At 38.3% G+C, this 27,652-nt stretch overlaps 2 protein-coding genes across 4 annotated transcripts in view; both read right to left on the reverse strand.

The window, feature by feature from the left end:
• MYSM1 (Myb like, SWIRM and MPN domains 1) overlaps nt 1-27,652 on the reverse strand; it is a 34,602-nt gene that overhangs the window by 2,771 nt on the left and 4,179 nt on the right. The window contains exons 7-20 of one of the 3 annotated variants that reach the window (XR_014026028.1): nt 26,370-26,468; nt 24,527-25,260; nt 23,375-23,505; nt 21,108-21,211; nt 19,909-19,986; nt 18,258-18,346; nt 17,879-17,933; nt 17,751-17,801; nt 16,943-17,017; nt 16,375-16,563; nt 16,039-16,171; nt 14,209-14,314; nt 14,035-14,092; nt 12,178-12,540 (exon numbers count right to left, since the gene is read on the reverse strand). Coding sequence is in view for 1 of the 3 variants with exons in the window: in XM_081324638.1 (XP_081180764.1) it covers nt 12,376-12,540; nt 14,035-14,092; nt 14,209-14,314; nt 16,039-16,171; nt 16,375-16,563; nt 16,943-17,017; nt 17,751-17,801; nt 17,879-17,933; nt 18,258-18,346; nt 19,909-19,986; nt 21,108-21,211; nt 23,375-23,505; nt 24,527-25,260; nt 26,370-26,468 (2,067 nt within the window). In the remaining 2 variants the exon portion in view is untranslated. Of the gene's footprint in view, nt 1-10,442; nt 12,541-14,034; nt 14,093-14,208; nt 14,315-15,048; nt 15,558-16,038; nt 16,172-16,374; nt 16,564-16,942; nt 17,018-17,750; nt 17,802-17,878; nt 17,934-18,257; nt 18,347-19,908; nt 19,987-21,107; nt 21,212-23,374; nt 23,506-24,526; nt 25,261-26,369; nt 26,469-27,652 lie in introns of those variants that run through there. The other 2 variants (XM_081324638.1, XR_014026029.1) reach the window with 2 other exon arrangements.
• TACSTD2 (tumor associated calcium signal transducer 2) lies at nt 1,046-5,523 on the reverse strand. The gene has a single exon (XM_081324639.1). The coding sequence runs from the start codon at nt 2,336-2,338 to the stop codon at nt 1,412-1,414; it is 927 nt and encodes a 308-aa protein (XP_081180765.1). The 5' UTR covers nt 2,339-5,523; the 3' UTR covers nt 1,046-1,411.

The raw sequence follows: 27,652 nt of genomic DNA on the forward strand, positions 1-27,652 counted from the left end.
GTAGGGGAGAAATCTTGAGAACCTGACTATTTTACAGTAGGGCAACACTTTTTTTAGTTGTGATTTTATTCTGCCTATATTGTATTACATCATTTGTTAATCAAAGAACTGGCCTTAAAGATTAGACATTGCACATTGAACACAGCCTAGCACTAAACTTGCAGGAAGCACCACATAAAACAGTGGATCAATATTTGTAGACTGGGTCTATCTGCAGTGAAACAAAGATGAATTAAAAAAATTGTAAGTATCCTTCCTTTTTTTGCAAATGTTATTTAGGTTGATTTCAATAGGTTATTTATAGATTGCTAATTGCAGAAATGCATTCCCATTAATAAGTATGTTTCTTTTTCAATACCTAGTTTTAGATTGTTTGAAACTAAAATAAATAGACAGCATTGCTAGTTCTTACATTTTGCAAAGTTACAAAGCTAAGAGGGAGTGCATTATTTATTTAAAAGATTGCCTTGGTAAACAAACAGCAAACTATGTCATTTCCTAAGTACTCTGCTGAATCACTTTTGGCTGTTAAACAGCAGAGGTGTGGGGGAAGTGATTTGGGTTTTCCACAACTAAGTTACAAGGAAACAGCATTTATTTGCATGATGCTGGCTTTCTTTAGAGCTGCACTAGCTTACCACAGCAGCCTCAGCTAGCATGGCCAACAGTGAGGAACACTGGGAATTTTAGTTCAGCAAGATCTGTAGGACACATGCTCTCCACCCCAGTCTCATCACAGGACTAGGTTTAACAGCATTTTAAAGTTAAGAAAATTTATTTCAAGATACCATTCTGTTATACAAGATGCATTCCATTAGAAGAGCTATGCTGGTATTACTTTACAAAAGTAGCATTCTTACAGAATCCAAAACAGAAGCAAATCTTTTCAGCCAATTAAACTTACAAAATAAAAGTGTAGCATCTTTAACAAACAGAAAGCCAATCTTAAATGTAGAAATAAGTCATATATATATATATATATATATATATATATATATATATATATATATATATATATATATATATATATATATATATATGCTTGAGTGACACAGAAAAATATTTTAATATACACATAAAACAGTTATAGAAACTAAGATAAATTAAGCTAACTGTGTAGCTATGGAACAACATTCTTTTCTTTAAAAAACACTATGAAACTGGAACATTTCAGGAACAGCTTATAACATTAGGATTTTTTTCCTTTGAACCTTCAAATATATCTTCAAACTTCTTCAATTTTCCATTTTGCAATTAGGGAATATTTCACAAACTAACCCTAACCCTAACCTTTAATTATTTTTAGAAGGAAAAATTAATACCTCCTTCCCTTCAAACAACAAGGGATAATTTTATCTATTTTTCATTTCCTCAGTGCCAAAATCTTAATTCTGCTTTCAAATTACAGCATCTACGAAACCTGGCTTATTTGCATTTCACCCATCTCCTTAACCTCAACTTTCTCATATTTTCCAGTCCTCCATCTCCTCATAATCACAAACACAGTAATCCCAATTAAAATGGCTAAGAGAGCCACCACAACCACTGCCACAATACCAGCTTTCAGGAATTTCATTGAGAATTCTGGGGGGATTTCATCCACGTAGTAAATGAGGACTTTTTCAATAACTAATGGTTCTCCTTTGACCGTGATATTAAATTTATTATCAGAGGCAAAAGGGGAGTCACGTTTGATGTCTTTTTCAAAGTAATAGGCTACATCTGCAATATCCACATCTGTGTAGGACTTCTGCGAAGCATTCTGTTTCAAGTCAATTTTGATGAATGGGTAATCATATTCAATAGATGGGATGAAGCTTGGACGAAGCATGTACCGGTTTTGAATGAGGCGCAGAAGACTGCTTGCTACTTCAGATTGGGAGAAGGGAGATTCCCGTTCTTTGTGCTTCAGCTCGATGAAAATCCAGCTCGTTCTAACAAGCTCAATGCACTGTAAGTTTTTATCATGCTTATCTGTTCTCCTGACCCCAGCACTGTTCACACACCAACAAGTATCTGTATGGTTGCATTGCCTGGCTTTGAAGATGCCACTATTCTCACAGTCTGGGTCATACAGTCCATCATTGTCCAAAAAACCAGTTTCAGGCTTTGGGAAATTCCTGCCGTCTCGGGCATTCACCTCTGCCTTCATAAGCAGACATTTAGAAGTTAGAGTTAAACAGTCCACTTTCTGATTTGAACCGAAAGCCTTGCAAATGCAGCTGCCTTGCTCCATGACACAACGTGTCCGTTTGTTGGTTGGACATGTGCAGTGATCCTCTTCTGCTGATGCAGCCACGACCATCAAAAACAATACAATTCTGAAAGTAGACTCCATAGGTTGGAGAAGATGAGCAGAAGTTGGCTTTAGAAAAGAGCAGGTGAATAAAAGACAAGATCCTTCCACACCAAGAGCCTCCCAGTTTCTGTGTGACTGAACGCAACTCTTGCTTCCTCCCTTTGAAAATGAATGTCGGACCCACCCAATCAATTTAGTTAGTGACTCACTAACAAAACAGGTCACAGCAGAGGTCCAGGAGCACTACACCTTCTTCCATTAGGGTGTGGTAGCAACTCTCATTTCTTTCCTCCCACTGAATGAGGAAGTGCCAGATGCCAAAAACACAGAAACCAATATAACACTACTATAAGCTCTTTTATGAATTCAAACACACCTGCCTTATGGGCTGAGGTAATAATATGCCAGGCTACATATTAATGAAAAAACATACTGCATATTGGCTGAGAAATTCTGGGAATCGAAGCCCACACATCTTAAAATTGACAAGGCTGAGAGGCGCTAAGATAGACTAATGTTGACTTCAGGGGTAAGCAGTGCTTTTTCTGTAAAAGAAAAAGGGTGCCGGAACTCACACACATCATACAACCCGCCTTGCCTACCCTACAAGGTTCCATCCAAAAAAGGTGCCGGAACGCCGTTCTGAGCGTTCTATGAGAAAAAAAACCCTGGGGGTAAGTACACACAATGGACAGAACTGAGGGATGCAGAGGAAACTGAGTAGCTCTCTTTAACGTTTCTGAGGATTCAGTGGTTCTTGATGGCCAACTCCTCCGTGATTTAAGATGGATAGCTGAGACATCTCTTTAGCTCTTCCACAAAAGAGGAGTACTAAGACGAATACTTGGTATCTCTTGAGATGACCCCAATGCTCCAGCATTTATATCCTCTGATATAAAATGGATTTTTGAGGTCCCTGACAGAGTAATTTTACACAGTCTATCCTTATTCACTTAAACAAGTATACCTCAGGCAAACACTGACATCTGCAAGGATGTCCACCAGGGAACCATGATTGACCAGTGCTTTATGGTTTTGCTTTGGCAGGATATGAGAAATGGCCTTTACAGTCAAATGGTATTTGGTGAAAGTTGCTCCCAGTCACACTGACCTTTTACTTCCTTGCTCTTCTCTGAATCACAGAAGTGCAGCAGTGGGGACAAGGATTTTTTTTAAAAAAAATCTATAGTTATCAAGGGAGGGATATTTAACACAATGAGGAAACCTCCATTTCAGCTCCCTATGCAGAAAATATATTTCAAAGTCCTGTTCCTCTATTTTATAGCCTTTGTACTGTGAGACTATCTTTCCTGGTACGTGTTGCTTGAATTAGTTATTTTCAGAAAGTTTTTAAAAATTGGGTCCCAATGCTTTTTCAAAACAGTATCTTTATTATTTATTAAACAAATTTATATGCCCCCCCGACTCACACATAGGTAACTATTGCATGTCAAAAGAACACCTACATATTCTTAAAAGCTGCATTACTTGGCTTTGGGTGAGAAGTCTTGTAATATTTTCATGTCAAATATCAAAAACTTTACTTTGTTCTGTCTCTGTGGCACTTGAGACGTGCTAAAACTTTGTTCTGGTAGCCTCTGACATACTGCAGATTGAGAATCCTGTAATAAACCAACCTTAGCCCTCCACTTTTTACGCACAAGAAATGATTAACCAAAGTACTTCAATTACATAGTTTCAGGGGTGTGTATGTGCCCATGTAACTCATTTATAGTGGCAATAAGGAAGAAACATGTGGTACCTTGAAAAGTAATTAAAGTTGTTATTCTTTAAGTTGTCACAAGACACTTTCTTCTTTTAATTATTCAGTTAGTCCCTAGTATTATGTCTACCAACTGATTTGGGATAACTATCTTTGAAACCAGTGTGTCATTTCCTTTCTGTTCCTCAATGCTTCTATGCTACTCATCAAACACTATTGCTCAAGCCTTTTCTCCTGCAGGTGTTAATTCTTTCCACTATTGTATTACTGCCAAAACATTCCTCAGTGTATCACTAGAACCACTGGCTAGAAAATTGTGTGGCACTCTGAAAGCATCAGGGATAAAAACAGGCAAAATTTGAAAACAGCTTTCCGAAGCTCTCGATGCATAAAGACCGAATGCCAAGCTGGCTGAAAATTCAACACACTGCAGAGTGCTAGGATGTCACACAGGTTGTGAGAAAGTAAATAACTTTCTTATTTCAGGAAATAACTGAAGCAGAGGAAAGAGGGATAGTTGAAGGACAATGGAAAAGCAGGATAGGGTAATTCCCACTTTTATGAAAACTGCCATCACTATTAAGTGGGTATCAGTTCATTTATTATAGAATTTCTGTACCTGAATACAGGAAGTCCTTGACTTACAACCATTCATTTAATGACTGTTAGGCTGAAAAAAGTGACTTATGGTCATTTTTCACATTTATGATCGTTGTAGCATCCCTATGGTCATATGTTCAAAATTTGTATGTTTGGCAACTGGCTCATATTTATGATGGTTGCAATGTCCCGGGATCATGTGATCACCTTTTGCGACCTTCTGACAAGCAAAGTCAATGGGCAAACCAGATTCATTTAACAACCGTGTTACTAACTTAACAACTGCAGTGATTCACTTAACAAATGTGGCAAGAAAAGTAGTAAAATGGGGCAAAACTCACTAACAAATTCTTCAGTTAGCAACATAAATTTTGGGCTCAATTGTCATCATAAGCCTGGGACTACCCATGTAGTGCTCTAGCAGCTAAGTTTTTAACCACAAAGGGTTTAGTTTGAATACAATCTCTTCTATCTATTATAGTTGACTGAAACCTTCTCTTTTACTTTGTCAGCTCTCCAACAACATCTGAGTGTTACAAAGATTAAAAAACATATATTTTCATTACACTGGCTATTTCCCTATTCCTGTAGATTTCCAGGCCACTTACAATTAAAGTCAATCAAACCAAAAACACAAACCAAATCATACAATGAAACTATTGAGTTAAATCCAACATTGGCCCAGGAAGACAAGATGCATGGGGGGAAAAATACTGTAAATTAATCCAACTTGAATAAGAACACAACAATCCATCATTGTCAGAAGAAGCTAGCATAATATCCCTGATCAGTCTTGAGATAAAGTGAATTACTTTGGTGGTTTTTTTTAAAGGCATACATTTCAAAGCTTTACACAAAAGCATCGTAATTAGTATTAATTCATTCTCCCACCTATATAAAACCAGGAAAACTATTTGTAACACAATATATGGACTGTACAGCCTGTCAAGTTTTCCAGCATACATCTTTCTGTAAATGCTTGCTTTAGTGTGATAGCATGCTGATTTTCCACAGCTGTTCCATTTGCATGAACCTATCTAAGAAAATTGTCTCCATAAGGTTCTCATTGCCTGTTTTTCAGGACAAGGGGTGGAATCTAGAAGTGAGATTTATGGCTTGGCATCTATTATCTTGCTCCTCACAAGTTATTCAATAAGGAGTAAAAAAGCAATAAGGAGTGTGAACCATCCTCCATTGGAAAAGACAACTGGTTAAGTAAGTCCTTATTTCCATACATTTACATGGATTAAGGATTGCACCATTTATTTAGCTATGCAATTTATCCCTGCTTCAAATCCAGAGGTACTCTAGGGGTTTAAAGGTAATTTTTTAAATAACCTTATAAAAAATAACATTAAAGCTCAACTATAGCAGTCATAACACATTACACTATTATCTTTAGCATTACTTCTAGCACTCATTGTTCTATAACTAATCTTGAAGGGCCCTCCAGGAAAGCCAACTTTTTACTATCCTCTGGAAGACAATAGGAGTAGGGACAAACCTCACCTCAGGGGGCTGGTCCGGGAAATGGGAATTCCCACAAAAAATACTTGCTGCTTCATTTTTAGGCTGCCTTGTACAGGTACCTGAGGTAAGACGGGCAGGCTATAAATGTTATGAATAAATAAATAAATAAGTAACTAAATAAATCCATGTTTGTGACTTATCATTCTGGTTCTTAGAAACTGTCTTCTTTATTAAATAATGCTGCAGGAGAGGCGCATGAGATATTAGTGAGAAGAACACAAACTGCAATCTATTGTCTCAGATCCCACCTTGAATGCATAAATATAAGTATTAAAAAAACTGGAATATATGGGTTTCATGGGGTCTGCCGGAAACAATTTATGAGAATAATTCAGTAAGTTTATTCTGCACACAGCTTCCTAGCGTTTTCATTTTTCTCTCCAGAACTTCCTAATCAAAGTAAAGATCCATGTTCAAATGAAGACTTTCCTCCATTATTTCTCCATAGTAGATAACAAGATGCTTAACAGTTGAGCCGCTCTCTTGATAAGGAAGTATACCTGAACTTGCCTACAGCATGAACAACTTGAAAATTTCAGTCACAACCATAGTCCTTCTGGATCACCAATTTCTATCCAACAGATTGGAACTGAAAATCAGTTTCAAATTCAGAATTTTTGCACAGTTCTACTCAACCTTTGTCTAGAATTCAATATATGTGTGCTTTCTCCCTCCTGCTTTAGGGTTATCTTGCAGTGCTAAATAGAACTATTTAAAGCTCTTCCGTACTGCTGGTCTAAGAAAGTCTAGACTTAGAGGTGTTCAACTTCGGCAACTTTAAGACTTGTGGACTTCAGTTCCCAGAATTCCCCAGCCAACCATGCTTAAAATCCACAGATCCTAAAGCTGCCATATTGGACACTCTCTGGTATAGACCATCAGGTTTCTGAAAATGAACAACACTTGACATTAAGAATATAATTTTTTTTGCCTGGGCTGCTCCTATCTGCTACCAGTTTAATTACTTACCCAATAATTCCAGAATGAATCAGCTAAACCTCACCTTCCCTTTTGGCCCAAAGTAACTTTACAATCTGCAATCATATGTTTTTGATTCGTCCTTTTTTAAAGCCGGATGACATTTCCCGGATCTTCTTTAGCAACTGGCACCATATCATGTTCTACTGAGATATTCCTATCCTATTTTTCCCTTCTCCTCCCTGTTTTTCAGTTTCTCTTCTATGTTAGGTCAGAACCGTTTAGGTGAGTCTAATATTTTGCTTAATGCTCACCTTTACATCCTGTCTCATTCAGCCTTAACTTTTACTCCTGGTAACTGAACTATCTGAGCTGGATCTTTATCCTATCCCTTGAGTTAAAAAACAAAACTAGATAATTATCTAGGTAGAAACTGTGGGGACTTTGTGGAAGAATTTGATGGAGAGTTGTCCACTTTAATAGTTATGAATTACAAGGATGGAAACCTGTGTCCTTTAGACATTTCAGATGATACTCTGTGACAGGTAGTCAAGCTGTCCTCTTTAGGTTACGTTGTCTATCCCTGATAATGTCCCCTTTCTGGGCAAGCAAATTGTCTTGGAGAGACGAAAACAAACCTTTCCGCAGCTTTTCGATGGTGGCACCATCCATTTAGAGCGTGTACAGGAACGTTTCCCTCATTTAACTTCTCTTGCTTCTTCTACTCATTAAAAGCAGTCATGGGAAATCTCCTGACATTGATTTCCTACTCAGTCCTCTATGCTTTTTCCATAGGCTCCAAGCGCTCGTCCAGAAGCGAACAATGAAGATCTCAGCTTCCGACAGACTGCAGATAATCCCTTCTTTTTATCTCTTCCCTCCAACCCCACAAGAGTGCCTTTAGGGAAGAAAAGAGCTATCTCCATGATGCTGTGGTCTGCGTGAAAATAACAGAAAAGGCACATGCTGAGATCTTTTGAAACCAGGCCCGAGTTCACTTTTGTCAGACTGACTGCTGGGCAGCTGAATGAGAAGTACATCAACATCATTGCCTATCTTAACAAAATGAAACTCAATATAGGGAAAAGTAAGATACTGGTATAGATTAGATGAAACTTGGTTCAGTAACAGTAATGGTGAGAGGGATTTTGGACTCCTAGTGGACAGTCACTTAAATATGAGCCAGCAGTGTTCTGCAGCTAACAAAAAAGTCCTAGGCTGCATTAACAGAGGGATAGAATCAAGATCAGGTAAAGTGTTAGTACTGCCTTATAAGACCTTGGCAACTCTACTCTGGGAATACTGCATCCAGTTTTCATCACAATATAAAAAAGATGGTAAGAGTCTGGAAAGAGTGCAGAGAAGAACAAAGATGATTAGGGGGCTGGAGGCTAAAACTTACGAAGAACGGTTGCAGGAATTGGGTATGTCTAACCTAGTGAAAAGAAGGACTAAGGGTGACATAGCAGTCTTCCAATATTTGAGGGGCAGCCAGAATGAAGAGGGGGTCAATCTATTTACCAAAGCACCAGAAGGCAAGACAAGAAGCAATGGGTGGAAACTAAGTAAGGAGAGAACCAATCTAGAAGTAAGGAGAAATTTCCTTACAAAGAACAACCAATGGAATGGCTTGCCTTCATGCGTTGTGGGTGCTCTGCCACTGAGGGTTTTAGGAAGAGATTGGACAACCATTTGTCTGAAATAGTTGAGGGTCTACCGCTTGAGCAGAGGATTGAACTAGATGACCCCCCCAAGGTCCCTGTTATTTTGTTTGATCAGCTTCAGCATGGACAGACTTTCTACTGATCAAGGTGCTATTCCTATGAGTGACAGCAAACCCTCAACCTTAAGCATCGATTGTTCCTACTCTCATCAGTCAGAGGGGAGAAGTAGCAATATGACCATGTTCGCCAATGCGTGTGGTTCAGTGCAGTGTGTGAACAAAGCATTTGATTAGAAATCAATTGTGGAGCTTTAGACTCTAGGTATAGACAGAAGGTTGAGATTGTAGATATATTCACAGAACAGCTGTTATAGGGGCTTTCCAAGTAACCAAGAAACGGTATGGGATATGCAAAATATTTCCCATTCAAAAAATTTAATTTCCAGTACAAAAAGCTCCATCATAAAGTGGAAAGCAAGTTTCATATACTACATGAAATAAGCTATTTCAGTCATTTTTAAAATTTGTTTCAAGGTCCCAAATTAACCGAATGAGGCCATTTTGCTCTTTTACCAGCCTTTGCAGGGAGCTTAGTATAAAGCAAAAAAGGTGAAGTTGACATTCCAAACAGAGCAATTTCTTTTAAGGTTTTTTCTGACCCAACATCCATTTTCACACACACACAAAAATAAAATGAAGAGGCTCAGTTACAATTGTCAAGTCAGCTCCTTCTTATGAGGAGAAAAAAAAAACCCAACCACTTACAAGAAAATGCCAATTTCACTAGAGCGAACGGGAGACATTTGGAGAAATATAGCACAACTACTGTTTTTAAAAATCAGTGTTGTGTCCAGGTTTATGCTTTTCTAAAGTTTTTCTGCTGACAGCAGATTCTTCCTTCACATACCCTCAAAATCTGTTGTGATGGCTCCTCCAAACACTGAGGGCAGATTTTGACAGCTGGCGGGGGCAGCGCGGGGGGGGGGGTAGAGAGGGAAAAATCAATTTCATTAGTAGTCTGCTACAGCAAGATAACTTCCACCTCATGTAAAACACACCAAACATGTGCACACTGTCTATAGTAATCTCTCATTGCAGAAAGCTCTTTGCCAACTCCATTTAGCCCATCAACATGTGCTCTGCCTTTTGCACAGCATGTTTTAAAAGAAAATCCTGGCTGTAGCCATTCAACTTTAAAAAAACCAAAACAAAACACTTCTCTAGGCCTAAAGATGTTTTTTGCAAATTAACATTGCAGTGAAGACCAACTGACACTTCCTTCACCTGTATGTTCCTAACTCTCCCGTTTTTGATTTTGTTTTAAATAAGAGGCAGTAGCATTCCAATAATTCAAGCTTTAAGCTTTTTCTCAGAATGACTTGTGGGAATAGTGAAATCCCAATCCCATTATTCATATTTATATGATGTAAAAAAAAAGTGAGTTTTCTGGAGCCGGTTCCTCCCAGCGATATGGTTTTATAAAGTAGTGTTTTTGTTTAGTTCAATTCTGGGTGATTAGAAAAGAGTGGAGTACTATTCTCTAAGCCCCAAGGGAGTTTATTAGGCATCAGTTATTGCATAGCGCCCTCTAGTGGCTCCATCCAAGTTTGAAGCACAATTAATTGCGGCATTTATAACTATTCCGCAGCAAGGTATAAAGTCTCCATGGAAAGTCATTATAAACAAGTTGTTTCCAATTACAACACACATTTACTCAGGCACCCATTTTTAATGCCCAGAGTGGTAAGTTCGTTATGCAATATTTATACATGATGAATAGCCAACTTTTTTTAAAAAAATCCCAGTTTTGCTGCGTGTGCAGCTAGAAACCTACAATGTGCTTTAACAGAGCGCTTGGAATAGACAGCATAACCCAGAGCTAATGGTAACTGCCCTGTGCCACAGCTCTGAAACGCGATCCTACGAATCAAACACAAAGAAACTTACCATGTATTACATTTCTTTTATATGAAAAGTTCCCTTTTAGGTCAATTTGAAACAAGGGAATCTTTGAAACATCTTCACGTGGTTAAGGAGATACAACACTGCCAGGAAAAGCTTCTTTCCATTATTTGAGTGGTTAATTCCTTTCACTTCCTCATAAAAATGGGCACACATAATGGGCAAATATACCTGTACTTTGCTTTTACATGAAAGTAAAGTAGTTCAGTCATTCTTTCTGTACAAAGGCACGCTATTCACAATATTCGTTACACACAATATAAATGTAAACATTTTTCAATAAAATTATGTTGCAATGACTGCAAATTCCACACACAGATTGGGGTTTTCCTTCCCTTCTAGAAATCAGCGGTTTCAGTGCCGTGCTAGGAGGACATACAAGCCATTATATCACATGCAATTTGATTGACGTTAATAGTCTGGAGACGGAACAAATGTATGGATTAGACTTCATATCAATGCAACTTTACATGGCACGGTATGATCTAAGAGCCTTACATGCAATTAACTAAATCAAACATATGCCGACTTTCAGTGAGAAAGCGCTATAAATTCACTATTCAGCAGTACTTGCACAATTTGCACACCACCATCATCACAATTGAAGGGACTTGGCTTCACAATGGAACAAGAAAGGCTAGGATGAAGTTACAGCACATTAGACTGGAGTTGATGTTCAGGTTTAAAAAAAAAGAGAGAGAGATCTGTAAAGTAATTTTGCAGCTTTCTATTATGCCTTTAGACACAGTCGTTCTCCCTTGTATTGTATCTGCATTTTATATCAAAGCATATGTTCTGGCTTGTGGGCCTAAAGTTTAGTAGAACTTGGGACAAGAATTTTTTTTTGGTATCTTTTCTCAGATCCATACCATTAAGAACATCCCATTCTACAGACATGCTGAACTCCACAAATCTATTCTGTTCAATTCAATTCAGTTCAACACAATGTGGTACAAAGGTAAACCCAATCTTAATTTCCCCTTCAAATACTGTCGGCATGGATCAACAACCAACAAATGAAAGACTGAGATTATCCATAATTGTGATACGTTTTAAAATTGATTGCTGCCTTTTTAGAAGGTTATGGTACAGATCAGGGGTCCCCAACCCTGGTCCGTGGACCAGTACTGGGCCGTGGCATGCCAGCAAGCGGTCCACACAAACAAGCAAAGCCCCATCCGTGGGATGCAGGCAGTACACAAAACCACGACCCCTCCAGTCTGCAAAAAAACCTTCTCTCCACGTAACCGGTCCCTGGTGCCCAAAAGGTTGGGGACCTCTGGTATAGCTTATTTTATAAAGTGTGGTATAGCTTATTTTATAAAATAGAAGTGCATGTGACAGTATCTAGGGAGTATACATTAAACATAATATGGTGGTGTTTCCTAAACAGAACGGCAATATAATTATTTCAGTATCGAGCTAATAGCGCTTGGTCCAAGTAAAACACTTCAATTTTTTAGAGTGATGGACAGCTTCTACCTAAGTGGTGGGCTGGTAAATGGTTCATTTTCCTGCTGTATAACTGTAATTTTAGAAGATATGCCAGAGGTCAGATAGTTCATCATGATTGCTTCATACTGTTTCATTAACAGTAATTTTCTTCAGCCACACTGGATTCAGTTACTTTCAACAATGGCCACTTCATTATAAAGTGGTCAATTTTTCTTTCCAGTATTATCATGTTGGCAGGTCATTTGGACACATGTTATCTTCCTCAGCAGTATCGGTCCATTCCTCATTTTGGTAGGCTGAAAGGAACAGGTTTTCTAACTGGGTCAGGAATTCTTCAGCAATGAAGCTATTGGCTACACTGTCCAGAGTCTTCCTCATGCACTCCAAAAGCTAGTTTTAAGATGGAAGAATAGAGACAAAAATAATGTCAGAGTTGCTGTAGTAACATTTAGGAGATGGGGGTGAGTGGGGAGAGCAACTATACATTTATTATGATTCTTTAACCAAAACCTATTAAAACCTTATGCCCAAATTTATTAACCTACACCCACAAATGTATGTCACAGATATACTACAATACAAATAACTACACAGATAACTATCACAGATTGAATGAATTGCTTTTCTGCTGTGAACGTTCGTCATGACGAATAGCCAGTTTGTTAATGTAGTTGTACTTCAAATTCTGCTACAGAGGTATTATATGTGATTATATCTGAAATACGTCAAACATTACCCAATGGAAATATTCTATATATATTCTATATGCCAATAGCTTTGCAAACACCTCTTCAATCCAAGAAACATGTTTCGTGGTGCTCTGCCCTTTTTATTTTCACTGAACAGAGGCAATGTTTGTGAGGCTTGTTAAAATGAGAGCTGCAGCAATGATGCTTCTTATTACATCATTTACCCATCGAAGTTTACATAAGAATAACTTGAGATAACAATAGTTCAAATTCACCATGCAGCATTTCATAGTCTACGTGGCGTTTGAATTTGGGGGAGCGTTGGTTGGTTGATTGGAAGTTTCTTGGGAAATACTGTTTGACTGATGTTTGGAAATGGTGCCAAGCCTACTTTGACTGGTCCACTTTGCCAATCTACTGTATGGCGTGAATCAGCCACTTGAATGAATGGTAGAGTGTATTGAGTTCCATCAATTCAAATAAAGGAACCATCAACAGATTTATGGAGCTAGATGTAATCTACTATCTGGTCCTCACTTTTCAACTGTTGCACAGAGGAAGCTTCCTGGAATGCTAAGTGAGCTATCTGTAAAAAACAAAACAGGATCTCCCTAAGCCTGAAGAGCCTTCAACTAGAAGTATGTAAAATTTATATAATGATCAACAGATCATTGTAAACAAAATCATGTTGACTACAACTGATGGGAAAAGATAAAAGTGAGAGGACTCAGTGTAAGGGGCATTCATTTCTGCAAGGGTTATCTGTTGGGGTAGAATTCTGGCCATTTTAAGTTATTTAAGGTTTATACTTCTTGATGAAAATCAAGACAGCCCGGCCATAGGTTTCGGAAGACAAGTCTAATCTACCTAAGAGAATTCTTTTTTGTCAAACTTTCATTTATTTCAGTATTTTATAAGAGTCAGTTGCTTGGGAGCCTCAGCAAAGAAATGGTAAATATATGCAAATATGTAACCACTAATTCACCGATTTTTAGCACAATTTCTCTCATATTTAACAGATTGGATCCAGATTTAGATACACTTAGCAGGGATGATGAAAAACCAATGCCACAAATTGTCATACTTGGAATAGATCTACTGAAATCAGAATCCAACTGAAGATTTCTATCGTAATTAGGCACAATTATGCTGCCTGAAATTTCAGGGGAGAAACAAAGAATTTTATAATAATTACCTTCTGCAAACACGTTAGGTCTGAATCTCTATGGAAGATTTTATCCATGGGCACACAACTATTGAATGAAACATGGCAAGACAATGTCAGAGGATACGTGAAAGTGCTTTTTACTTGAAATACATAATAATTTGGACTAACTTGAAAGATTCCAAAATTCAAGCAGCTACACACCTGTGAGAGAGTCTGTATTTTTCAATTATCCACTGTGTTTTTTCTAATACTAGATCCCACTGAGGTTCTTCCAACATTTGTTGCACTTCAAACTTGTATGGCAGGCCTGTAAGCCATTAAAACATATATCACATTATGCAGAATCATACACAAAAAATGCTGCTCTCTTTGATTTAAAATATATTGTTCACCTCCCTTTATTTGTACTGACAAAAATCAACAACACTGGTTTATAACATCAAGACCTTGATCTACTGTAATTATCTTAATTACAGATCAAATTAGCTTAAGTTCTAAAATCAGGTTCAAATCTGTGTCAAATTGCTCATTTAATGCTTGTCCATAGTATAATTGAGCAGAAAATGCATGCCTTGTTAATTTCAAAAATGAGATGTATTATACAAACTATAAAGCCATTTGATTATAAATGGAAACATTCGACATCTTGGATACTCAAACCTCTAATTATTGAAATTGGTATTAATTTCTTTTCCTCCCCTCTTTCTATCGCAGATAATCCTTTATTCCAATTTATGCAAACTTCAATTGTCTTCATCCTTTGGATATCAATTTACAAAGGATTATTGATAAGAGATTAAAGGCTAGATACAGATTTTACAAATCCACAGGCAAGTTCTCTCTTGCTTAGCTTTTCCAATTTAACCAGGCTGCTCTGCTGATAATATTTTTAAGAACTGGATTTAACTAAATTACTCAAACCCCCAAATCTGCTTTCTACAATTTTCCTGTACACAGGCATTTCAGACACTGAGACAACCATATGTTCATTTAGCTAGACCACTAAGGACAAAAACATAATTTATATACTATACTAGTTACTGAATGTAGTCAAGCAGATGCTAGCAACCATCTGACAGGCTGAACTGCAGTCTGAATCTGAGTTCTAATATTCTAGTACAAAGAAGAAACAAAACAACTATTCAGGTGTCAGGTAATAATGCAGATGCTCCCCCTTTGTTAAGTACACTTTTAAAAAAAGACCCAAATCAAACAATATAATATAAGTTGCACATTTTTGCCTCCCATAAATATTATGGGGAAATGTTCAATTCTGTTAAATTTGGGCTAATTTTTTAAATATATTTTAAATATGTAATTTAAGTTTGGGATGTATAGATGTCTCCTAGGAATGTTATGACCACTGGCGTGCCTTTAAGTAGTGCACTGCTCATCCCAAGGCTAAACAACTGGGACTAGAATCACTGTCACACAATCCAGATTTTAGTTAAATACACTTAAATTGATAGCTGCTTCCCCTTTCACTGTGTATGAATCCTCTGCACTATCTGATCTCTCCAGTCATGTCTGCATTAACCTCCTTTGAGAACCTAGACAGAAGTGAAAGAAAAGGCAGAAGTTGGAAGCTTATACAAGCCCTTAATTTATTCCATTCTCTCCCAACATTTATCAGAATTCAGTGTTTCCCCCTAAGATGTATGGCAGACCAAAATGTGCAAGATTTCAGTATTCCTGAGCCAGCATGGCCATTTCTGAGAATTTGGGGAGCTGCTCCACAATATAGGGTGGTAGCCTTACTTACTCCCAACCTCCAAAGCCTGCTTCACTGTAAATGCAAACACAGGTCACAGATTCCTATGACTCCAGCACCTTGGGGTTTAGATTCAAATTCATTAATTAACATTCAGTTCGTAAAAACTAGCGTCTACTTTTCTTCCCCACCCCCAAGGTTTCTAATTAAGCATAGCTTAATTAGAATGACTCTTTCTCTTTTCTCTCTCCAAAGCCTGCTTTTAAAACACACTGAAATAGAACCCATAACAGAGAGGATTATTTTAAAAAAGCACTTACGGTAGGATCCATCTGAACTAGTCTCATCACTAATTACAAGGCAAGTGATCTGAGAATATGGAAGAGGATTATTTCGATTGTAAGGACTTACAATCACTCCAACAAACATTGAGCCACCTCTGGAAAAATAGCTCTGGAGAAAAAATAAGAACGCAATAAACAAAATATATATACCTTTCTTTCTCTGCGTATAATCAACCAGAATGCAAATGTATCAACAACAGTGGCCTGGGGTGGTTTTTATTATTCCAAGTTGCATGTGGCTAATGTATGAACAGAGTTAAGCTTTCAACAGTGATGAGTTATATTCTTTTTTGTTCAGCAAGGAGATGCTACCTGGTATTTTGCCTGGGTATCAATATCCCGTATGGAAGGATTAGGGTCAAAAGCAGGATGAGAATGGTACCATCCAATGATACTGTAACCTCTAGCAGCGAGTGTCTCTGATGCTTGAGTTTGAGATACTGGATCCATTTCACACTGCAATCCTGTACTAAGGCTATTGCAGGGTTCTGCTGCACAGACCTGTAAGTTAGCAAATGGGGAGGATTTAATGGGGACACTACAGTTGAATGATTTTTTTTAGATTCTGAAGAACCTGTTCTATTTTAAAATGGATGCCTGAATTCCAAATGTACAGTGATCAAACTCTTAAACAGATGCTCCTACATGAATATTTTAATATACTCTGCTTCAATTTAGTCCACTGTAACTCATTTCTTGTACTCAACAAGTTTTTTATTTCAAATTATTCCCTGACATAATAACAGAACGGTTTCCCTGTTTCTCTATTTCCCTAGAGGACACATCGGAAAGCATCCCCGTAATGACTTAGCGTGATGTCTATAATTCGTAACAAATTGGTAAGAGCCCTTTTAAAATTAAAAATAAATATGGTACTTACTTCAACTATTCCATCAGTTTCAGAATATCTTCCACCTAGCAAACCAATTACTTCTGCCATCGAAACATGAGCATGCTAAAAATATAAGGGGGGGGGGGCAGGAAATCATTGGTAAAATGTTGGCAATCTTTTGTTCTCTCCCCAATATATACAGAAAAGAAGAATTCAGGTAGAATTATGAAGATTGGGACAATCTATCCCAACTATGTACATAGGTGTTGTGCTTAGAGACAATATAAGCCATGTGATAAAACTCTATGAAACAAGTATTATCTCTTGAATTGTTACAGATGGAAAAATAGTAGATGAGAAGTTACTGTCTTGACTAAGCTCCTCAGAAATGAAAAGGTATACTGAGATGGAGTTTTACTTATTGTCCCTAATTGATAAACAAGTAAAACAAGCATGAAAATATGTTAGAAGACAAAGTTTACAATTACTGAATACAACTTAAGGGATGTAGTGAGTCATATGTAAGATGTCATATAAAGTACATATATTTGAGACAACATTTGCAGGAATAATTAAGACAGCCTCTCAAAACATCATTATTTTTTTAATATAACTGCCAATAAAAACAAAAATGGGCTATTTCCACTATAAATCTATATTAAGATTTAAACTTGTACTAAAATGTATGCATTTAACCCTGATAGCAGAATCAGTTTCAGTAACATCAATCATTAGTTAATTAATGTGCATTTATAATGCACCAAAAAGATTGCAATTTTATTTAATCATGACTTAAATCTTTCTTTTAATGAATTTGAAGCTATTTTATAATGTATTTCCATAGAACAGATCTTACCAAATCCATAATCAGAAGTGCTTCTGCAGCTACTGTCACTTTGAATGGCTCCTGAAAAGATAAAAAAATGTAAGAAAAGTTTGCTTAAGTAGACTAAAATATGTTCTTCTTTCCTAAATCATACTTACTGGTTTTTCTTCTGTGTAGGAACAACAAGGGATCAGCTGAAAGGGATCAAATGAACTATAGAATAAAAAAAAGAAATATCTGAAATTACAGAAAACTAATGGAAGGAAAACATTTAAATGCTGCATAATTTCTTCATATTGTTTTAATTTCAATATCCTAAGTGTTCATGATTAGTTTAAATAACCACTTTGATGTATAAGAAAAAAAATTCCATGGGCATATTTTGATCTTTTTTTTTACTGCAGTGCAGACTTTATAGTATGAATTTCACTCAATTAATACTAATCTTAAATTCTTCTGACAGAAAACTTTCAAACCTAAAATCTCACCGGTCAATTTTTTTCCAAAGAGATTTTACAAGACTAAAAAAAAAAAAACCTTTTGGTGTGCCTTTGTCCTTTAAATGCTTTTGACAGTTTATATTTCTGATCTTCTCTCCTCTTTGCCAGCTCCTCAGCAGAGAAATGCTAAAAACAAAACATATGCATTAAGTAAACCCCTTAATACCGAGTGTTAAACATACGTAGGCTCAAAGAAATCACGGAACTGGAGAATGCTTAATATAGTTGTCCCACTAGCCCAGGGGTAGGCAACCTTGGCTCTTTTATGACTCATGGACTTCAACTCCCAGAATTCCTGAATCAACTTAGCTGATTCAGGAATTCTGGGAGTTGAAGTCCATGAGTCATAAAAGAGTCAAGGTTGCCTACCCCTGCACTAGCCAATGCTAACAGCTGCTACCACAATTAAACTAACATTACATCAAATGCACTTAAGTGTCAGGAATGCACAAATCCCCTCTAGAGAAGTCAAAACAATTTCTTTCAGTGAAAAGGATGAACATTCTGCACTTTCCCCTTGGTAGATTGAGTAAGGACATTTTTAAATATGAAAATGTACCATTATGCTTAGTATGTCTGCTTTAGCTTTAGCCTGCCCTTATTTATGGTCAACTCAAGATGGCATACATAATGAAGGTTCCCATTTCCTATTTTCCCCACAACAAAAAAACTGTGAGGTAGGTAGGGCTAAAAGAGAGTGACGGGTCCAAAAGCATCTAGCTGGCTTTCATGCCTAAGGGAGGGCTAGAACTCAAAAAGATCTGATCTGTGGTCCAGCACCTAACCCACAATACCAAACTGGGTCTTGATTGCACTTTGATCTGTTTCTCCATATGCTGGCTAAACCTTGGCTAAGAAAACTGGATAGTCATAATCAACAACTAGCTCAGTAATGGTAGGGGGCTCAAAGGAAGCTTACAAATTACCCATGATAAGATGGCCACAACTCTTAATTTCTTATGAGGTATTATGATCTCAAAACACAAAAATCCCATGCCTGATTTTAATAGATAATGCCGTGTTCAATATTTTAATGGTTAAATGAAAAATATTCCTTTCCTGAAGTCTTCACTTTTAAGGGGCTACAAGTCTATGCCCCACCCCTAAGCATTATTCTTAAACCAGTGCTCTGCAACCTTGACAACTTTCAAGACTTGAGGATTTCAGCTTCCAGAATTCCTCAGCCAGATCCAACCCAGCGGTGGGATTCAGCCGGTTCGCACCACTTTGGCAGAACCGGTAGCTAATGTTTTGTCACCCAGGTCCAGAATGGACTTCTAGAAGCGGCATCCACACAGAGAACCGATTGTTCACATTTATTTATTTATTTATTTAATTATTTTATTTTATTTTATTTTATTTATTTTATTTTATTATTTTATTTTATTAATTTTATTTTTATATTATTTTATTTTATTTTATTTTATTTTATCATTTTATTTTATTTTATTTTATTTTATTTTATTATTTTATTTTATTAAATTTATATATGAATCCCAGCACGGATCCAACCCCCAAAGTTGGAGTGATATTTCAAAAATCAAGAGGGGTAATCCAACATCCTTTCTATCAACCTTCGGACATTGAAAGACCCACCTGGAGAGGCATGGCTACAACTGGGCCAAGTGTGTTCCAGGAAAAAGGTATCCTAGCTATACTCAAGCACGTTCAGGAGCCTAAAATATTACCTCAAACGTCTGTCCTTCCAAATCTCTGGCGTCGCACCAGTTTCCCCATGGGTCTCTCACACGTCGCCTCCTCGTACGCTGTACCAAACAGAAATGCACGTGCGCGTTTATTCGAGTGCACCCGGGCAGCAAGCTCCCTTTCATAATTTATGAAAGACTGTCACAAAAATATTGCAATGCACAGTGACCCGGATTGCCACTCTCCTTACTTACCAGCTGATGAATATAGATGCCACGTGAACTTTAGCTGACCCAATCTGACCTGTTTGTTACTCTTTCCAGCCTCCCTGTGCTTCCTAATTCTTGCATGCAAGGATGCGATGCAGAAGAAAACACAGACAACTCCTACAGCAACTCCAGAGGAAGGGACTGGAAAGAATACCAGAAGCCATTCCCTCGCTTGCTGTTTGAATAAGCTTGGAGGGGGGGGGGGAAATATGTAAATAGGCTCAAGTGTCTGCCTATTTAGTCAAGCTAGTTAATTCTTAAGATTTGTACCAAATGCTATGATGTCAAAAGAGAAGCCAAGAAAAGAAAGAACAGCTTAGAAAATGGGCTGGATTTAGCAGGAAACTGCAGAGAAAACCATTCCAGGAAAGCAATTGGGCAACAAATCAGATTGCTGCTAATTGTTTGGTTCTAAGCCCTCCCCCCCACCAGTCACGTGAGTACAAATTGAGCTGCTCTTGAAGGCTGAGGGGGGGGGGAATCCTGAAATCATGCTGTTTTGACTTGTATTTATATAACTCACACCCCACTTTTTGCTCATAGCGAACTGCGCCCCTTAACGGGGGAAATTCTGCTTCCAATTACCACCATTAAGCGAGGACTACCTGGACAGTGCATTCACCGGTGGCTTCAGTTTTTCGAGAACGAGAGTTTATTTTCCTTTTTCTGCCCGCCTCCAAATTTAAAGACATTGACTTGGAAATGGAATAACCGCTTTTTTATATACCTGCCCAGCAATCTAGTCGAGAGCAAGGTATAATTTAACAAAATCTCTGCAAAAATAGCACCAGGCATAGAACTCCCAATATATAATTTAAAGTCAAAGAAATCTCAGCAGCGTGTAAAAAAAAATGCATTCAGGTTTGCGTTCCTGCAAATATTATTCTCAAACGAACATAATATAAGAGAATGAGGGGGGGGAAATAAGCCCAAGGATCATAAAGACAGGATGACCCTGTTTTCCATCTCACCATAGATTGTAGGCGTTGCACGAGCTGATATGCATCAACGGCTTCCTTGCCTTCCCTGGGTCGTATTTTGTCAACTGTCTGTGGTCTATTATACACAGCTTGTTCTGTAAAGGTGAAGAGACGTTGCCCTTCAGTCTCCACTTTAGACAGGTGCTCAACAAACAGCTAACGCCAGGGTCAAAAAAACCAAACATCTGATGACAATACTAACTTTCCACTTATTTTAATTCTATCATTCAAGTTAAGCCTTCCAATCACGAGGTTTATGTGACTAAACAGAGCATCGCTTCCGAAATAAATAAATAAACAATTTACCGTAGATGCTCTTTAGAATCAGCAAAGTAAAGAATGAGTAAAAACTGTTACAAGTTACATATGTAACTGTTAAAAAGTTACATAAACGATGCTACCTACATAGGATCATACAAAAGGGGAGCCAGGATGTAGAGATATTACAATGTAGCTAGGTATACACAACATTAAGCAAAATAGTAAAATAAATTTTCGGATCTATCTCTAACCTACTATAGAGCACAGGAACCAGATCCAATTAAATCCCCAAACCAAATTGAAGGGGGAAAGAAACAGCAACCAATTGTGTTTTTAAGTGTGTGTGTGTGTGTGTGTGTGTGTGTGTGTGTGTATTATATATATATATATATATATATATATATATATATATATATATATATATATATATATATATATATGTATGTATGTATGTATGTATGTATGTATGTATGTATATGTATATGTATATGTATATATGTATGTATATGTTTGGCGGGTCGAATCCTGAGTGCCGCGTAGCAGAGTGAGTGCCTGTTACTCGTCCCAGCTTCTGCCAACCTAGCAGTTCGAAAGCACGTAAAAATGCAAGTAGAAAAATAGGGACCACTACGGTGGGAAGGTAACAGTGTTCCGTGCGCCTTTGGCGTCTAGTCATGACCACGGAGACGTCCTTGGACAAGCGCTGGCTCTTTGGTTTTGAAACAGAGATGAGCACTGGCCCCTAGAGTTGGAAACGACTAGCACGCATGTGCGGGGGAACCTTTACCTTTACACACAAACACACACACACACACACACACACACACACACACACACACTTTCAAGTAGATCCTTTTGCATAGCTTACGGAATTAAATCAAGCATTCTACAGATTAATTACCTAATGCCAATTACGTGAGGAAAAAAACCAATTCAAAAGAGCTAGAATGGCATACTATCTTCTACTAAAGAACAGACTAAGAACAGAAAACAACGCCATTATCAATATATATACTGAAAAAATCATAATCTAGTGTCCATTATCACAAATTCTGGATGATCATCTGGCACTTGTTTACAGATATCACAGCAATAACAGACTAGTCATTACCTCACAAAAGCCTGAAAAAGGTGGAACTACTATGTTATATAGATATGGGAACCAAGTTTTGCAATGACCAAGACTCTACTCTTATTTTCCTTCTGGTGACATTATTACTGCTAAGCTTGTAAGCCGCCCTGAGTCTTTGGAGAAGGGCGGGATATAAATGGAATTAAAATAAAATAAAAAATTACAAGATGTCATAATAAAAGCCACTACGTTTAGGATTCATATACTTCCTCTTCCATATATTACATTGAACAATTCACTCATTTGTAAGACAAACAGACCTATTTCTGGCATCTGAAGTGGAAGTATTTGAAAAAAGCACTTAAGGGGGAAAATCTTGAGTGCCTTTGTTGCCACTGACCACAAAGTAATTTCAGTGAAGAGAAACAAGGAAACTAATTTATCAAAAGATACTAATTTGTTTCCAATGTCTTACACAGGTATAAAGTTGTTTTATTTCATTTTCTGGCACACTATTCACAGAATATTTGTTATCAACTAACAGACCTGGCTTTCTTATATAGAATCCAAATCAATCATGCATATACTCAAAACTCCTCATGAAACTTCACTTCGTTTTTAAGTGGCCTTCAGCCCACAAAAGCTACTGCCTTAATTAAACAGGATACTTTTTGATACAAAAAGCCTTGCTGTTGTTTTACCACAAAGGACACAACGTAGCAGAAAAATACAAACGTAATAAGCATATTTTTAAAATGCTGTTTCTAATCTTTATTCTCCTTCCACCTCAAATCTATTAGTGCTTCCTAAAAGAAAAGGTTTAGTAGAATTTTCCATGCCTTTGGTAGTTGTGAGCTGCTGTGGAGACTCCTCTAAAAAACAAAGGACACAGAATGTAAACCTAATAAAACAGAGCTCTTTTTACCACAGCCAAAGTTAATCGCTCCTATTAATTCCAGGTATGTATGTATTCGTCCAATGCAGTTGACATCACCACAATTCTTCAGCCCTGGACGTACCGATGTCTTGTTCAGGTATTTTGGTTTGATTCTTTCCCTAAAACCAAGTGGAATCACAATTAAAAATATAGATTTGACATACCTAAATGCAGTGCTTTTTTTGTAAAAGAAAAAGGTGCCGGAACTCACACATGTCATACCTTGCCTACCCTACAAGGTTCCATCCAAAAAAGGTGCCGGAACTCTGTTCTGAGCGTTCAATGAGAAAAAAAGCCCTGCCTAAATGTATCCCATAATTTCAGGGGTGGCAGTCATGAAAGCTATGGGATAGTTGCCATTCTTTTAGAGAATTTCTATTGAAGCGATAAAAAGCAATGAAAGCCAGCTGGTGACCTTGGGATGGACATTCTCTCTCAGCCCAACCCTACTTTATAGGGTTAATGATGAGGGCAAAATAGGAGGTAGAATTTGTCTGCTGCCTTGAGTCATACATAAAAAGACAGGATAAAAATATAATAATAGTACTTCCATAACAGCCTTATGAGATAGATTGGGCAGCAAGAGAATGATTGACCTTAAGTCTGCCAGTAATATCTCAGCTGTAGTTCTGACTGCTCTACATTTTTGTAAATAATTAGAAGTTATTAGGGTGCATAAAAAGGGGGCACAGGTGGCTACCAAGTCACGTACTGTAAATGGACACTACATAACAGTGCAAGTGTGTGTATATGTATATGTATATAATTTAAACTTGTATACCGCCCTATTCCCGTAGGACTCAGGGCGGTTTACAGGGAAAAATTAAAAATACATACATACAAAGTTAAAATCGATTAAAACTAAAATTAAATTAAGTCCCTGAATTTAAACTAAAACCCCATTAATAAATAATTAAAACCCCTCAGTCTGGGCCAGACAGCTCAAAAATATAAAATACATATAAAATACACGAGCTGTTAATTACATGAAGCATGTCTGTTGCATACCCTATCACCGGTGACATTCTTTTCACCAGCGCTACGTATGCATTGCCCGGATCCCCTTAAAAACAGCAAACTGACTGTCCAAAGGAGTCCGATGAACCTGAAGTGAGTCTTCAGTTCATCAGTAACGCTTACCATTGGTCCAAAATATAATTTCTAATTTTCAAATAGCGCTCAGGTGTTTTGGCTTGACGTCCGACAAAAAACTCTGGAATTGCTTGCTTTTCTTCTTCTAATATAATGCCTCTATCTATAGCTATTTCTTGATCGGGTGACTTAAGCTCCTCTGCATCCATCCGATTTTCCTCCCCAAGGCACTCAGAAGAAAAGAAATGAATGCTGCTGCTGCTGTCAGTTGCGTTCTTTTGTTCTTCACAAAGCTCTGGACTAGGAAAGCAGCCGGGACTTTCAGAAGTCCCTGTTCCGTCACACTTCTGATTCTCCATTTTTATAGTCCGATGCTCTTTATTCTCAGAGCAGGAGACTGCAGTTTCATCTGGGTTTTGCTCTGGCTTTGTAACGTCCCTGGTTAAGACAACAGCAGACGTGTGATGAGCAGAATCCAAAACAGGTTCTGTCCAATTGCTTTGCTCGGATGGGCTTTTTGGAATATCTAATATCTCAGGCTTTCCAGATTCTTGCAGATGCGCACAGGATAAAAGTTCATCCATTTCATCTGTAATGTCTACTTCCTCGTCATCTGATAATTTTTCAATTTTCACTGCATTTAAATTAGGGTCTGCTCGACCTCTTAAGTTCTCTGGTGCCCATGTCACCTTCTTCCTGCCATCATCCTCATTGCTTTGTGGAAGGGAAGCACCAACGTGCTGTTGCTGCTGTTTCACTTTTTCCAAGCCATCACTTTTTGCCTGGTTACATTAAGAAGAGTTAAGCAAGGCACAAACAAACAAACAAACAAACAAATAAATAAATGGATCAAAAAAGAACACCAGTTAAGACAAATAAACTACCGTATTTTCCGGCGTATAAGACGACTGGGCGTATAAGACGACCCCCCAACTTTTGAGATGATTTTCTAGATTTTTCGTCTTATACGCCGGAAAATCAGCGAGCCCGGGAAGGCACGCCCTCCCCTCTCACTGTGGAGGAAGCAGGGCAGGCTGGCATCTGGCGGGAGCTGGCAGGGCAGTCCTGCGCACACGCGCGCTCCCCGGCTGTTAAAGAGCACTCCTTAGCAGCCGGGGAGTCCGCGTGTGTGCAGGACTGCCCTGCCGGCTACTGCCTGATGCTCTTCCCTCTTGAGGCAGCATCGCTCCCCGGCTCCTAAGGAGTCCTCGGGGATGCTGCCTCAAGAGGGAAGAGCGTCGGGCGGGAGCTGGCAGGGCAGTCCTGCACACACGCGCACTCCCCGGCTGCTAAGGAGTGCTCCTTAACAGCCGGGGAGCGTGCGCGTGCGCAGGACTGCCCTGCCGGCTCCCGCCAGACGCCAGCCTGCCCTGCTTCCTCCACAGTGAGAGGGGAGGGCGTGCCTTCCCGGGCTCGCTGATTTTCCGGCGTATAAGACGACTGGGCGTATAAGACGACCCCCCAACTTTTGAGATGATTTTCATGGGTTAAAAAGTCGTCTTATACGCCGGAAAATACGGTAGCTACTTCTCAACGTTGTCCCATTCTCCAGTTAAAAACAATTCCAGTTAGGAGTAATAAGTCAGCATTTTCATCTCAAGGTAGCAATGCGTTACAGAATTGCTCCTATAAGCAAAAATGCAAAAAAAAAAAGGAGCTGCAGACATACAAACTCAACTGGGTGCTCTCAAAATTTCAACAGAATTTGGGCGGTTGGAAGAATTTGAAACTGCATGAGTGGTAGTCCACTTGTGTGATATTTCACTCAGTGGCTCAATTAATATTAATCAAAAGAAAAGCTGGACACTGGATAGATTTGATCAATTTATTTCTTATAGCTAATCTTTTTTCTATTTGTCATCCTGTCAAGTAAAACTCATTTCTAATTTACCTTATTCTTAAAATACTGTCTGGCGTAGCTCTTTACTTGAAGAACGTTGCGACTTTCAATCATCATAGCAATTTTTGTCCATCTTCTGCCAAATTTAGCCTAACAAAAAAGTAAATATAAATTCAGAGGTGGGAATACAGAAAAGACAGCACTTTATCTAAACATGGCTACTATAGGGGACTGTAATGGTATGTGGAAATAACCTTGGGAGACAGGAGGAAGAGCTTCAGCCTAGAAAACAGTCTGATAAACAAAATGTGAATTTGAAGGAGGAAGGGGTTCTAAAAAAAACACCTCATAAGGGACCCTCCCTGGTCCTCAGGAGAGTATAACTGAGGGATGTGAGGGGTAATTTCAGACTTGCAAAATTTTGTTAAGGACACTTAACAATAAAAATAGAGCGAGTAATGCCGATTGTCCTTCTTGATTGGACCACCTCTCATGGCTGTCCTTCTTGATTGGACCACCTCTCATGGCTGACAGTTATGGGTAGTCCTCCTTTAGCGGCTAACTCATTCATTGACCATTTGCAGTTACAACAGTGATGAAAAAAAAATGTGACCGGTCCTCCCTTTCAGACCTTTGCAGGTCTAAACGGCAAAGGAAAGTTGAAGTGAGATCATAAGCACAGTTGCCGTTTTACTTAATAACAAGTTGTTAATCCCAATTGTGGTTGCTAAATGAGGACTACTTGTATTGCCAACAGGTATTAAGTTCACACTCTAAAGCAGAGGTCCCCAACCTTTTGGGCACCAGGGACCAGTTCCGTGGAGAGAGGTTTTTCCATGGACCAGAGTGTGCATGGTTTTGAGTGCTGCCTGCATCCCACGGATGCTTGTTTGTGCGGACCGGTTGCTGGCATGCTGTGGCCCGGTACTGGTCCACGGACTGGGGGTTGGGGACCCCTGCTCTAAAGTATCATGGAGATCCAAAGCAAACCACAGTACATCCTTGTCAAATAACTTTTTTAGAATTTAATGTTTTAACACACTCCTCTGGCAATCCCCAGAATGGCAGCTTTTTACCATAACTTTGCTAACAGAACAGACTAAGGGTCTTAGAATAGTTTTCAACCCTAATTAGGAAGCTAAACCCAGATTATATCTTACTCTCGGAAGATAAAGAGTTTATCATCTTCCCTCTCAAATTTGCTATAAACGATTGGGGATATTTTGTAACAGAGTGAGAATGAGTACAAGGAATTACACTTCCCTGATTTATGCATCTTAGAATCCCTGCTGGCTTGCCAAGGTTGTCTCGTTCAACACAGAATATTTCAATGT

The sequence above is a fragment of the Vipera berus genome (genome assembly GCF_964194415.1).
Source record: "Vipera berus genome assembly, chromosome: 3".
Taxonomy (NCBI): domain Eukaryota; kingdom Metazoa; phylum Chordata; class Lepidosauria; order Squamata; family Viperidae; genus Vipera; species Vipera berus.

Excerpts from the sequence above, each read along its gene's own strand:
- TACSTD2 (XM_081324639.1), bottom strand. The coding sequence starts at position 2,338 with ATGGAGTCTACTTTCAGAATTGTATTGTTTTTGATGGTCGTGGCTGCA.